General features: G+C 34.9%; 1 protein-coding gene across 2 annotated transcripts in view; it reads left to right on the plus strand.

Annotated features, from left to right (window-relative positions):
• Positions 1-15,681, plus strand: part of LRRC49 (leucine rich repeat containing 49) — a 145,357-nt gene that overhangs the window by 114,189 nt on the left and 15,487 nt on the right. For both annotated transcript variants that reach the window (XM_047767200.1, XM_047767201.1), the window contains 3 exons: positions 6,271-6,508; positions 7,711-7,896; positions 12,831-12,940. In XM_047767200.1, coding sequence (XP_047623156.1) covers positions 6,271-6,508; positions 7,711-7,896; positions 12,831-12,940 — 534 coding nt within the window. The remainder of the gene's footprint in view (positions 1-6,270; positions 6,509-7,710; positions 7,897-12,830; positions 12,941-15,681) is intronic.

Genomic DNA, 15,681 nt, shown 5'->3' on the forward strand with positions numbered 1-15,681 from the left:
TTATAAAAGTAATTTCTCCCATTTTGTCTTCCCGAAGGTTTAAAATTTGGCTTATCACATTTTAGCCTTTATTACACCTGGAGTTGATTTTTAAGCTTGAAGTTAAGGTTAGATTTCTTTGTTTTTCCCCTAAAGAATAAGCATTTGCCCCAGTGTTATTTGGGCATTCTTTCCTTTCCCACTGCAATGCCCCTTTGCCAGTTTTATTGGCAGTGGGAGAAGTAGGTGGTAGGGTCCTTTTGCAGATCTTCAATCAGTGTCCCTCCCTGTGTCAGTCTCAGTTTTCACTCCCATTTTCCATCATATCTCTGTTCTTTCCTTTCCAAAGTTCTACAGGGCAGCTTGGCTGCCATCTTTGTTCTTGTCTCCAGTGCATATTCAAAACCATGGCCTCCTTCGCCCTTCTTCCTCACTCAAAATTCTTTACCTTCTACCTTCTAGCTTCCAGAAATTTGCTGAAACCTCTTGCTAAAGATTGTCTCCCTCTTTCTTTTTTACTTGTTGTCGGTTTATACCATTTCAGTTACATTAATGGGGTCTTAAAGGGAGAGGTTTCAAACACATGTGCTCAACCTGTCTGCCATTTTATCTGAAAGCACAAAGTGAACCATTTTAAATATTAGAAGTTATATTACTACATTCTCTGTAAGTCTTTAAAAATATAATTAAATTTCATCTTTTGGGAATGATATAAACCTGGCTCTTTCTGAAGATAGAAAGCTAATCAGAGGGCCACAAAATCTCTTCCTTAGGGTTCCAATTTGTTTTTTAATGCTACATAAGATTTTCTACTTTTAACAATCCCATTTATAGTCTTTAGTATTTCATAATGCCAAAAAAGTGGCTAATTCTTGTTACAATGCCTGTGACCTTTGGCTTATGGGTGTGTAACTAAATGCCTGGAAATAAGTATCCATGAAAAAAGTATAGACACATAAAATGAAGAAATTCTCTAAAACTTTGGTATATCCCATTAATGATTTCACTGTTCACTGTACTTGGGACAGCTCTATAGTAAAATGACATATTACAGGTTTCTTTACCCTGCCAGAAATGGGAAAGTACTTGGTGTAATGTTTTCTTTGCTTACATTGGATGCATGCGGTGAAGCTGGTTTATTTTTGGTCATTTCCTGTCTATGAACACTGTGGTACTTTAGCCAACAGTACTATAATAAAATATAATGTATAAAATGAATTTCCACACCTACAAATGTTGTAATAGAAATTCATAAAATACGCTATTATAGGAATCAGCACCACGTATTCATTGGGAAAAGAATCTTCCGAAATACTTTAAGTCTTTCTGTTCTAACCTGTTATAAAATGCATAAAGATTTTTTTAAAAACCCATAATCCTCTGAAATATTATCTTTTTTTCCATTTAGGCATTTAAGAATATGTTCTCCATTTAGCTTGGCTTTCAGGAACTCGTTCCTTTATCGTATTAAGTTAAGTTTCATAGAGTCCTCTACTACTCACGAAGACATGGAATATTTTTCTGATTCATTCTTATATAAAAATTGAGTCAGATGAAGATTTGGACTTGAAATTAATTACTAAAGATCTTGAAGAGAATTCCTACTTGATGGCAGACTGCCTACCATTATATAAATAATATATGTGGAAATGTATTGGGCTTAATGGAAAAACAAATTTTAAAGCATAGATCCTCCAAGAGGAATACTGCATTTCTTAGAGCATAAATTTAGACTAGACAGGGGTAAAACCTAGACCAAGTGACCCTGTCACCTACTCTAAAAAGTTTAAATAACTCTTGAATCCGCTTTCTCCTTCACTCCCCACAACCTCTAAGTCCTACTTTCATGGTCTCTTAACTATCTGATATATCTGTGTTCTCTTCTTTTATTAATAATTATCAGTAAAATATATTTAACTAAGCATGAAATATGGTTTAGAATATAATGTCTAGTCTTCATAACAACTCTAAAAAAACTACCACCATTTAACATACCAAGAAATGGAACTACAAAGAAATTAAACAACTTGCCCCCAAAGTCATCTGTTTATCAATAGCAGATCTGGGATTTGAACTAAGCTCTGTCCGATTTTCTGGCCAACACCTTTTCCACTACACAATGCCTTCTTTTTTATTATGCTCTCATATGGTCTAGTTGACACTACTGCCCTGGTCTTCCTACTGATCTCCCTCCATCCAGTCTCTCCCTGTCAAATCCTCCACAATGTTGACCAGTGTATCTGTCTCAAGTAGGTTTTGTGGGCAGAGAACATATCTTATTCATCTTTTTACCCCAATATCAGCACCTAGCTCCATGCATGGCATGTTGGAGGTGCTTAAAAACTTTCATTGAATATGGTTCTCTTACTTTTTTACTTAAAAATCTTTTTCTACGCCTCAACCTTATAGGACTTTGCATCTTCAGCTTCAGCTACTACTCCCCCATATGTTTCAATGTTTCAGCCATATTGAAATTGTTTTTAACTGTATATGTTATCTATAATTAGGCTTCTGTGCCCTTCTTCATTCTATTTTTCTTATCTAAAGTGTGTTTCCACCTTCTACTTCTGGTGAAATTATACTATTCATTTTTCAAGGACCAGTCCAAATGCTGCCTCTCTTTGAAACCTGACTTCTCCCCCCTAGAAAAATTAGTTGTTTCTTCCTCTGTGTTTCCATAGCATATTGTTTAATATTCATTGTATGATAATAACTGTATTGTATTAGAGTTAAGGTATAAATTTATATTGCTTTTCATCCTCCATCCAGATTGGGAGCACTTTAAGGGCAAAAAAGCATTAATTTATCTTCATATCTTTGATGTCCATCACAATACCTGACACATAATAAGCTCTCCAGATCAATCTATTTGTTTAATAAGGTTGAAGTCGTTACAGTTTAGAAACATATCAAAAGTGTTAAATTTAATTGCAAAGTATGATTAAGATCAGTTATATTTCTGGTATTATAGCCCAATAAAAGAGAAGAAATTTTTTATATATCTAAAAACTTGCACATGAGTTGCCTGGTGGTTCAGTGGGGCAAAGATCCAGCATTGTCACTGCTGTGGTGCAGTTTGCAGCTGTGGTGTGGGTTTGATCCCTGGCCTGGGAACTTCTGCATGTTGTGGGCATGGCCAAAATAAAAAATAAAAACAAAAAAAGTTAGACATGATTTCTCTACTGCCTGTCCTTGCCAATGCAGATGAGTTGGTTGCCTGTGACAGAATTTTTAGAACAGTGCCCTGTATAACTGGGCTTTTAGCAAATATTTGGCAAATAAATGATTGAACAAATGAAAAACTGTATATATACGTTTGACTAAAAAGATGTGGACATATCTACTAAGCATACAAGGAAAACTCAAGTACAATCGCCAACATATGAACATGATGAGGACACTTCCCAAATTATTTTTTATGGAAATTAGAGCACACTTTGCCTGGGGAATATATTCCTCTGTTCCATATTGGCCAGAGTTTGAGGCTAACCTCAAGCCTCATTCAGAAAATAGCTGAAATGGGTTTGGTCTTGTATGACCTATTTAACAGGGGCTTTGTTTCCCATCTAGAGCCTAGGAAGCTTGCCATTTGTTTTTACTGTTTCAGGTAAGGTTTATGAAAGTTGGAAATTCTTTCTGCTTTGTTTTGTAACTGTACAACTGTTTTGCTGAGCCTAGATTTATCATCGCACTTATTTTCCTAACAGTTTGCTTGACAAATCCTTAAACAAAATGAGTAATACTTTTCTAGTAATAGACATTTAATTTTATAATTTTTATTCTTAAACTTTTAATAATATGGAAAAAGGTAAACTGGACACTTCCAAATATGTAATATAAAATAACATGACATTTCTCAAAGGAGTTACTCATATTTTTGGTACATAGCTCTGATTCCTTATTTTTAAAACAGACTTCTTTTGCTGGGTATCATGACCATCTGGCCTCATTACCTCAATTAGCTATCATTTTTCTTGCCCTGAGTTTACTTCTTTCTTCATTATTTTTCTTTGCCTTACCTGTAAAAACCTTTTTACTAACCCTTAGCCTGTGTCTGTATCACTGCTCTGCCCCTTTGCTCAAACCAGTTTATGGTTAAAACACCTTCCTTAAGATTTAGTAGATACTCATAAGAAGCTTCATAATTGTCTCATTTCATTAATTCATTGACAAAATACTTACTGAGCACAACATGTGTTGTGAGCTGTGCTAGATGCTGGATCTGCTAGAATGAATGTGACAGAGTTTGACCCCTCTAGGATCACACAGTGTTTAGTAAGACAGACACATAAACAAGTATTTGCCATGCAGTGTGGTAAGTGCTGTAATAGTGGTTTGTATTCTTTTCATCAAGCCTTCTTTATTTTAGTGGCATTGAAGTGTAATTCCTATCCTTTATCCTATTCTAGAAATGTTTATGTGCTCTACATAGCTCAACACAAAGTTATCACACAAGGCGCAATAGGAGGTACTCATTTTTGGTCTATTATCAGCCTTTTCCTTTATAGGATTATCACCTAGTATTATTCACACACCACCTTTCATTGAGTGTTTGATTACTATCATGTGGTAATTGTTGTCTTGAGCACTAGTCTGGCATAAATCAAGCTTTTTTTTTTTTTTGTCTTTTTGTTGTTGTTGTTGTTGTTGCTATTTCTTGGGCCGCTCCCTCGGCATATGGAGGTTCCCAGGCTAGGGGTTGAATCGGAGCTGTAGCCACCGGCCTACGCCAGAGCCACAGCAACACGGGAGCCGAGCCGCATCTGCAACCTACACCACAGCTCACGGCAACGCCGGATCGTTAACCCACTGAGCAAGGGCAGGGACCGAACCCGCAACCTCATGGTTCCTAGTCGGATTCGTTAACTACTGCGCCACAACGGGAACTCCATAAATCAAGCTTTTTTGTACTTTCTTGGTTGCATATTCACTTAGAGTTGATTGTTTAGCCAGCTTCTTGCTGTGTAGATAAATGTGTTACGTGATAACAGGTGCCTATGAAATAAGTACATGTAACTCTAGTAAAGCATAATAAACCAATAGAGGGTGATGGTTTGTCCATCTTACTTCCAACATCAGCATTATAAAACTTTTGAAGATTTTTAATAGTACAGTGCATTGTGAAAAATCCATTACTAAGTTCCAGATCCTCCAAAGATGAAAAAAAATGTGATCTTTAGCCTCAAGGAACTTATTTACCTGGTAGAGGAGGTACCTATAATTATAAATACATAATTAAGTATGAAAAGTGATGTATTGGAGAAGTGTACAAAATTCCACAGGAGCACAAAGGAGAGCAAAGTACTAATATTATGAAGGGCAAATAAATGCTGTCTAAAAGCAAAATTCCAGAATGAAAACCAAACATTGTTTGAATTTTGAGATTGAGTAAAACAAATAGTTATGTCTGCATTTACAAAGCAGAAAATTTGAGCTGGATCAAGCTATTTCTTTTCTCCTTCAAAGAGTTATCATTTAGGTAACCTTTTACAAAAATGTGGCTCTACTTTGAAAATAATAACAATTATCATATTCAGTAGAGTATGTGAAGTGATTTTCTATATATGTAAGGTAATTTTACATATATATATGTATATATGAACACACACATATATATAGAGAGAGTAAGTGGTAGATTATTTTTATCATTTCTTATTTCAAAATGGGGAGGAAATCTTCATTGGTTTTACTGCTTGTAACTGTAATATAATACACTTGTAAAATTTCAAACAACAATGAAATATTCAAAAATAGACAAAGTTACTGCTTAATCCAATTTCAGAGAGAGAAGCTGTTGTTAGCAGTTATTATATGAATTCCCAAGTGTTTTATAAATATATTTTTATATTAAATGGTTCTTACTATAAAAAAAAAGTTTTTTTCAGCCAGAGAGTAGAATGCTTTATAGATTAGGAAAACCTATTTATTTGACCTATAAAAATACCCATCATATACTAATGAATTGTTTTAAAAGTAAATAACTATCAATCATCTCTCATTCATATAAATAATTTGGGTTTAAAAGTGCTATTTTTTTTGTTCACATGTGCCTCTTTTTGAATTAAAATACATGAAAAATAAAATACACTATTTGAATTCTAATATACATATGAATTTTAGAATTTTTGTAATATTCTATTGACAATTAGTCTTTGGTGCTCTGGGTTTAATTATTGAAGTGAAAAAAGTGAACATAAAACTTCAAATACCTTGTCCAATAGGTCTTTATATTCTGTTAATTTACTTTGCATGGTAAGATTTTCATTTAAAATTATATGTTGGGTTTTCCAGGTCTTTGGACTCAGGACTCACCAGTGCTTTACAAGGTCTGTCTGTCACAGATACACATCTTGTTGAAGTGGATGGGGACACACTTTCCTTGTATGGCTCAGGAGCACTGGAATGTCTGGATCGGAATTGGAGCGTGCAAACAGCAGGAATGGTGACAACAGTGTCCTTCACTTTCATAGAATTTGATGAAATCGTCCAAGTGCTTCCCAAATTGAAGATTAAGTTTCCTAATTCTCTGGTAAACACTTCCTTTTAGTAGTATTTTTGAATTATTCTCAGCCATGACTTCTATATTCAGGCCAAAGACCTGTTTTAACTTTTATTTAAATGGCTTCTATTTGGCAGAGAGACTAAGTTCTTATGTTTATTTTCTGAATCTGGGATTTAAATTAGTATTTATAAATGGCCTTGCAGTCTTCTGTTAATATTGGAAATTATCTCTCTAGAAAATGCTTCCTTATGGAATATAAAGGACTAATGTAATTTTATTCAAATTATGTATTTCTACTTTATAAAGCATTCAACAGAACCTCACTTAACTCTATATTATATATTCATTTATTATACCTGGTATTAATGGGACATGTATATTTACATATAAATTGTATAGTCATCCCCTTACAACATTTAAAATAACTTTAACAGCTCATTAGAATTACTTTGAGAAATTAGCCTCTTCCAATTATGGTATTATTGTATTATTTATGAGTATGTGCTTGCAGAAAATGTGATTTCCATGATAAGTTCTCGCTTGAGTTTTTATCACCATTATGTTTTTCTGTTAGCCGAGTGATTTCCCTCACCTACCCTTTTATAGTGATTTTTTTCTTTTGTTATATTTTCCTCCCTAAGAAAGATAGAAGTGGAGACAGTATGTTTGGAAAAGATCATCTAAATTCACAAACAGAATATTTAGATTAGCATTTCAGTTTTAATGATTTTATTTTCCAGTAGCCAGTTTAAGTAGCCTAAATATTAATTAGCAAGATAGAAGTAATAATGGTTAACTAATTCTCAGAAGCACTGTGAGCCCTGTATTTATAAAGTTCTAAAAATTTCATTTCTAATATTTTCTTTGCAGATTTAATCTCAGTGTAAAGAATTTAAAATCATTGTACTGCCTGAAAAAGTCTGAATTATTGTATATTTATATAATTTTTAAGAATCTTTGTTAATAAACAGGGAAATGTTCTTTGCAGAAGGAAAATCACTTTGAATCCAATACTGGACAGATTAATGTAGTCTAGCAATAATGATGCAGTAGATGAATTGAAGTTAATATAAATTTAGTACATTCAGTTGGTTTACTGTAATTGAAAACATACTAGCTAAGCCTGAAGTTTATAGATTTATTTGGAAAATGATCAGTGAAGCTATATTGTGAACATTTTAAGATGGTTTAACTCAATATTCAGCTCTTTTTTTGTTTTATTATTGTAGCACCTTAAATTCAAGGAAACAAATCTTATAATGCTGCAGCAGTTTAATGCACTAGCACAACTCCGTCGTGTTGACCAGTTGACAGTTGATCCTCAAGGAAATCCAGTTGTCAATTTTACACTCTGGAAATATTATGTCCTATTTAGGCTGAGTCATTTTAGCATGCAGAAAATAAATGGAACAGAGGTAAGCTAATCACTAAGTCAACTGTAGAATTTAAAATGTGCCTTTAGAATACAAAAATACGATACCTTTTAAAATTGCACCTCACAAAATCAAACACCTTGGAATACACCTGACCAAAGAGGGAAAGGAACTATATGCCGAGAACTATAAAACTTTAATCAAAGAAATCAAAGAAGATGTAAAGAAATGGAAAGATATTCCATGTCCCTGGATTGGGAAAATCAATATTGTAAAAATGGCCATACTACCCAAAGCTATCTACAGATTCAATGCAATCCCTATCCAACTACCCATGACATTTTTCACAGAACTAGAACAAACAATCCAAACATTTCTATGGAACCACAAAAGACCCAGAATTGCCAAAGCAATCCTGAGAAACAAAAACCAAGCAGGAGGCATAACTCTCCCAGACTTCAAGAAATCCTACAAAGCCACAGTCATCAAAACAGTGTGGTACTGGTACCAAAACAGATAGACAGACCAATGGAACAGAATAGAGAATCCGGAAATAAACCCTGAAGCCAATGGTCAATTAATCTTTGACAAAGGAGGCAAGAACATAAAATGGGAAAAAGAAAGTCTGTTCAGCAAGCATTGCTGGATAACCTGGACAGATGCATGCAAAGCAATGAAACCAGAACACACCCTCACACCATGCACAAAAATAAACTCCAAATGGCTGAAAGACTTAAATATACGACAGGACACCATCAAACTCCTGGAAGACAACATAGGTAAAACATTCTCTGACATCAGCCTCATGAATATTTTCTCAGGTCATTCTCCCAAAGCAATAGAAATTAGAGCAAAAATAAACCCATGGGACCTCATCAAACGGAAAAGCTTTTGCACAGCAAAGGAAACCCAAAAGAAAACAAAAAGACAACTTTCAGAATGGGAGAAAATAGTTTCAAATGATGCCACCGACAAGGGCTTAATCTCTAGAATATACAAGCAACTTATACAACCCAGCAGCAAAAAAGCCAATCAATCAATGGAAAAATGGGCAAAAGACCTGAATAGACTGTTCTCCAAGGAAGATATACAGATGGCCAGCTAACACATGAAAAAATGCTCAACATCGCTGGTTATAAGAGAAATGCAAATCAAAACTACCATGAGATACCACCTCACACCAGTCAGAATGGCCATCATTAATAAGTCCACAAATAACAAGTGCTAGAGGGGTTGTGGAGAAAAGGGAACCCTCCTGCACTGCTGGTGGGAATGTAAGCTGGTACAGCCACTATGGAGAACAGTTTGGAGATATCTTAGAAATCCATACATAGAACTTCCATATGACCCCATAATCCCACTCTTGGGCATATATCTGGACAAACCTCTACTTAAAAGAGACACATGCACCCGCATGTTCATTGCAGCACTATTCACAATAGCCAGGACATGGAAACAACCCAAATGTCCATCGACAGATGATTGGATTCGGAAGATGTGGTATATATACACAATGGAATACTACTCAGCCATAAAAAAGGATGCCATAATGCCATTTGCAGCAACATGGATGGAACTAGAGAATCTCATACTGAGTGAAATGAGTCAGAAAGACAAAGACAAATACCATATGATATCACTTATAACTGGAATCTAATATCCAGCACAAATGAACATCTCCGCAGAAAAGAAAATCATGGACTTGGAGAAGAGACTTGTGGTTGCCTGATGGGAGAGGGAGGGAGTAGGAGGGATCAGGAGCTTGGGCTTATCAGACTTAGAATAGATTTACAAGGAGATCCTGCTGAATAGCATTGAGAACTTTGTCTAGATACTCATGTTGCAACAGAACAAAGGGTGGGGGAAAAATGTAATTGTAATGTATACATGTAAGGATAACTTGATCCCCTTGCTGTACAGTGGGAAAAAAATAAAATAAATAAGTAAATAAAATAAATAAGTAAATAAAATAAAATGTTCATTTATAGGGGAAATAGTCATAAAAATGGCCAGGAATTAAGTAACTGTGATAGAACTTTTGAGAAATAATGTTTTTTTTATTGTGATATTTAAATATCAAAAAGCTAAAAATCTATTTATCTAAAAACTTTTAAGATACCAGACAGATTTTGAAAATAAATAGTAACCAGGTCAAGGTGAATAGTACTTTTTATATTGCCTGTAAGATTTCAGAGAAGTAAAGTGTTGGTAGAGTGATAGTTTAGAAAAAAATAACATTTATGTAAGTAATGTGATCTTCATATTTTTCAAAGTGCTTTGCAAACCATCTGGCATGCAAAAGGGCATGGGGAAGTGATACTGAATATCAATCAGGGTTGTGGTAAAGGAAGGAAAGAATAACATGGGAAAAAAGAATGTACATAGGGAAAGATGTGTGATTTTAAAAAGCAGAAGAGAGGAGAAGGAGAAATAAGCAAGGGGGAAATGTAAAAGAAGAGGAAGAAAAGATGAGTGAAGAAGGAACTAAAATAGCTGTAAGTAAACATCTGGATTGCTGTGTTAATAGTTCATAACAGCTGCTTGTGGCCTATCTGCTTTGTATAACTTGGACCTGGAGCCTGAATAATTGAAAGATTATTAGTGAAGGGTTATTTTTCAGATTGATTCTGCTGAGCTTCACAGAATCAGAGGTAATCCCCCAGCTATTCAAAGATCCTATTCTCTTTAAAATATCACTTTGGAAGAAAAGAGAGAAACGATGCCTCTTCCTCTACCGTGGAATTCCAGAACTGAATTAAAATATTCCCCCAAAGGAAAATACTTTAATATGCTGTTAGTATCTTTGTGATTGTCTCTTAAAATTCAGACCTCCTTATTGTAAGATGAACTATAATCAACTTTGCTAGCATGGTGGTAATAGAAGCTGTATTTCCCTGCAGCTGATACACTACAAGTAACTCTGGCGTAAAACTCCAAAAATCTAGCATACCATGGGGGTGACTGGAGGCCTCTGGGTCAATGTACAAGAGCCGTGTGAAATTTGTCTCAACCATGGTAGGCCCGTGACAGCAGTTTCAGCCATCCGTTGAAGATGTAGTGCAAATCTAGAACCTTCAGATGGCTACTGATTTCACTGACTAGTTCTCAAGAGATTTGGTTCAATTTTGTTACCCTCGTGGTACTTCCCCAGAGAGGTTGTGAGTCACTGCTCAGAGCTAATAGTTATTTCCAAAAGTTTCCAAAGCTAGACTGGACTAAAAGTAGAATGGTTATTTTAGCTATGAGTGAGGAATTCTCCCTCATTAATGGCCAAACCATTGTCTCAGTTAACTCTAAATAATGTATTTACCCAAATGTACACCACTACTAAAAATGTACTAATTATTGTAGAACCTTGAAATAGGAAGGAACAGCATAATGTAGTCATATGAAGTAGAGAAGAATGAGAAAAACCAATGTAATTTATCATGATTTAAAGTTCTAAAAATGTCAATACCAGGGATATTTGACCTTTTAATAAAAGACTTAAACCTGTTTATCTTATCCTTGAAGATATATAATACTATTATACTCTATTTCTACTTCTCTTTGTAGAAAGAATGATATTGCTAGAGGTGGAATTAAATTGAATTTTGAGCATCAAAAGAAGATGGAGTAGTGGCCTGCATTGGCCACTAGGTGACCACATTAGACCAAACAACTCAGTTATCAGCTGAAGGAAGGATTCCAGGGAGCAGCAGCATCATTAACTATGAACTTCTAAGGAAGGGAAGGGAAAGAGTCAGTCTGCATTCATACATGTGTATAAGATGCTTGTGAATTATGAGTTTATTTTCCTGAAAATGCCCGTGGAGTATATTATAGCTAGTATTAGGAATATGTTTTTTAAAGATCCAAAATTTAACTATACCAGAGTTTCTCAACCTCAGCACTGTTGACGTTTCGGATTAGATAATTCTTTGTTTTGGGGACTGTCCTGTGCACTGTAGGACATTTAACAACATCCCTGGCTTTGACCCACAAGATTCTAGTAGTACCCCTCCACTAGTTGCGATAAGCCAAAAATGTCTCTAGACATTGCCAAATGTTCCCTAGGGGTCAAAATGACCCCGCTGTGAACCACTGAATTATATAGACAGACTAATAGTACTTAAAATGCAAGCAACCTTATTTTATATTAAAAGTATTTCCCAGATATTAATACAAGTCCTTCTTTTAGCTTTTAGTAGTTTCTTGGTTAACCTAGGAATGAGCCCTCACAGGGAATATACCTGTGACAAATTATTCCTTATGGGGAGAAAAAGGTAAATATAATTTCAGAATGAATAGGAATGTCTTTCCTAATCCAGTGTTCATTCCCTGAAGAAGGGACAAAATTATCCTTTTAGGAACAAGGTATGAAAAACACCTCAGCTTACCTTTGCCACATTATTAAAGTTAATCTAGGAGTTCCCATCGTGGTGCAGTGGAAACAAATCTGACTAGTATCCGTGAGGATGTGGGTTCGATCCCTGGCCTTGCACAGTGGATTAAGGATCCGGCATTGCTGTGAGCTGTGGTGTAGGTCACAGACAAGACTCAGATCTGCTGTGGCTGTGGTTGTAGCTGTGGCTGTGGTGTAGGCCAGCCGTTATACCTCCAGTTTGGCCCCTAGCCTGGGAGCTTCCTTAAGCCATGGGTGCAACCAAGAAGCTATAGGATTTCTGAAAAAAATTCATTAAGATTTAAGGTGTCTCAAGTATAATTCTCAGGAAACATGGCTTCTAAGTCAGAGCTAACTCATCACCTCTCAGCCATACTGCATCACTACAAGCCACATTTGAACATCTCCATTCTAATCAAGCACAGAGAGAAAAGAGAACTATCAGGGAAAACTGTCCTCTTACAGCCCAGGAATATGTACTTTCCTGGACTAAAAGAAAATATTTAATCTGGACATTTTTTTGAAATTGTGTTAGTGGTATCAAGCTAAGATACAATGTCATTTTTGACCCCTCCTCATTATATCTCTTCAGGTAACACAAAATGATATGATAATGGCTGAAAGGCTCTTTGGAATCCTAGCACATGTAGCATCTTCTGAGTTACCCCAGTACCGTCTGATTTCAATTCTGGGTGATGCCAGGTAAGCTTAATTTCTATAGTTTTTATGGAAGTACTGTTGTACTAGAAAAGGGGGATACATTCTGCAAACTCCTAATTGTGCCATTTATGCAACCTGCCAACATTTATTATAAATTTGTTTTGTGTCTGGCCCTCTCCAAAGTATTGGAGATATAAAGATGATAAGATAAAGTCTTTGCTCTTGCATAGCTTATAAGCTAATAAATTGAGGGTGTGTAACATTTCAGATGCTATATGAGAGGTCCATAGGGGCATAGGCGAGACTAACTACATTTTGGAAGGACATTGGGAAAGCCTTCATAAAGAAAGAAACATTTTTCTAGTGCTTCAGGAATGAATAGGAATTTTACAGGTAGAAAGTATGGGAGAAAGAGATCTGCAAAGGTACAGGCAATTGTAAATAGTTCATTATAATTGGTGCATTAGATGGTTATGAATTGTAATAGGAAATGAAGCTAGAAAGATTGATTGTGATCTGATTTTGAAAAGCCTGGAAATCCATGAAAAATGACAATGAATACTGTGCTTTGTAATTAAGCCCAACAATCATATGGTTAGATTCATATTCTAGAAAGGCTGCCATGTGAGAGGATAGAGATGGAAGGAATGGGGACCAATCAAGACGCTAGTCTGTAGTCCAGAAGAGAGATTATGAGGGTCTGAACTAAGACAGTGAGAATGGAGAAGAGGATAATTTGAAAAATCCTTAGAAAAAGTATACCTGAAAGAAAGCACTGACTGACAGGATGTGGCATGGATAGACGGAGAAAAGTTGAAGATGGGTGTCAGTCATGATTCATTCGTACATGAGAGATATCACTCTGGCTAGAGTATGGAAAAAAACAACTGATATACAGGAAATTAGTTATCTACAAAATCATTGGGAAGGATGGGGAAGCAGTCTCCAGACTGGGTCTGAAGAAGATCCCAGATCGATATCACAGAACCATTCCACCAAGGAAACGGTCACCTTTGCTATATTTTTTAATTTTTTAATATATTGTAATAATGAAAATTTATTCAAATTAAATAAAATTTTACTAAATTCCCAGTCAAAAACCCCAGTGTGATATTTTCAGCCAACTAAACAAGATAAATTTGTATCTTAGAAAGATATTCATCATTCCAAGTTTATAAAAATGATTCTGCTATACTTTCTATTACTTCTGTAAGATCTGACACATTTAGTTCACAAAATTTAAAAGTTTTGTGTGGTAAAACACACCATAAAGTTAAAACACATGAGCAGGAGTTCCCTGGTGGCTTGGTGGGTTAAGGATCCAGTGTTGTCACTGCTGTGACTATGGTTCCTGCTGTGGCATGGGTTTGATCCCTGGCCCAGGAACTTCTGTATGCTACAGGCACAGCCAAAAAAAGAGAGATGAGCAGACAGAAGGAATATGTTTACAACATATTAAACAATTTTTTAAAGAAGTCCTACAGATTTAACAAGAAAAAGATGGTGAACATGATAGAAAAAAAGGACAAAGCTTATAAATAGAGAATTCAAAATAAGAAATACAAGTGGCTAAATAACATAAGCTCAAACTCACTTGTAATCAGAGAAATAAAAATTAAAATAATTACATGTCACTTTTGCCAATGAGATTGACTTAAAAACTAATAAAATCAATAGTTTATTAGTATTCAGGGGAATATACATTCTACACTCCTGGTGGAGTATAACTTGATGCTGACTTTTGGAGCAAGGTGTTTTGGCAATATCCAGCCTTTTTCCAACCCATAAGTTCTAGTAGTAGGAGTGTATTTTATTGTAATGACACATATGGGCACAAAATATTTATATACAAGATTGCCATTACTTTATTCTTTGTAATAGTCCAACTTTGGAAATAACTAAATGCCTAATAATAGAGAAAGTAAATAAGTTATGATATTTCTACACTATGAATGAAGTATATATACACTGTCTGAAGTATATATACACTGTCTGCATTACATTCATATAACTGTAAAAAAAAAAGAAGAAAAAAATATTGAGGTAGATCTCCTGTTCTTGCATAAAATGATCCAGAGAAAGATAGTTAATTAAATAAAATGGGGCATAAAACAATATTTATATTGTGACATAAGTTATTATAAAAATCAATAAAATAAATATGTATGTATATAAGTATAAAAGCATAGAAAGGAAGCTAGAAGCATGAACAGCTGAAAGCTGACAGAACATGGATGTTTGGAGTAGTGGAATAGTTGAAAAGTGGTTTTCAAGTTTTACTCCATGTATGTCTGTGTAATTTGAAATTTGGGGGGAATATATTGAATTTCTTTTCTGAAAAGGGTGAGTTTGGTTGTTTTGATAATCTTTTGCATTAAAAACAACTAAAAATGCTAAGTAAAAAAAACACTCCATTAAAGTATTGAATTTTCTTATAAGATAAAAAATAATTACCAAACCAAGATCATGAGAAAAAGAACATTAAGAAGTAAGGACTTTGAGAATAGACTTGTGGTTGCCAAGAGGGAAGGGGAGGGAGTGTGAGGGACTGGGAGCTTGGGGTAAATAGATGCAGAATGTTGCCTTTGGGATGGATTAGCAATGGGATCCTGCTGTGTAGCACTGGGAACTCTGTCTAGTCACTTATGATGGAACATGTAATGTGAGAAAAAAGAATGTATACATGTATGTGTAACTTAGTCACCGTGCTGTACAGTAAATATATATATATATATATATATATACACACATATATATATATATGATATATAAAAAAAAGTAAG

The sequence above is a fragment of the Phacochoerus africanus genome, chromosome 2 (genome assembly GCF_016906955.1).
Source record: "Phacochoerus africanus isolate WHEZ1 chromosome 2, ROS_Pafr_v1, whole genome shotgun sequence".
Lineage (NCBI taxonomy): Eukaryota > Metazoa > Chordata > Mammalia > Artiodactyla > Suidae > Phacochoerus > Phacochoerus africanus.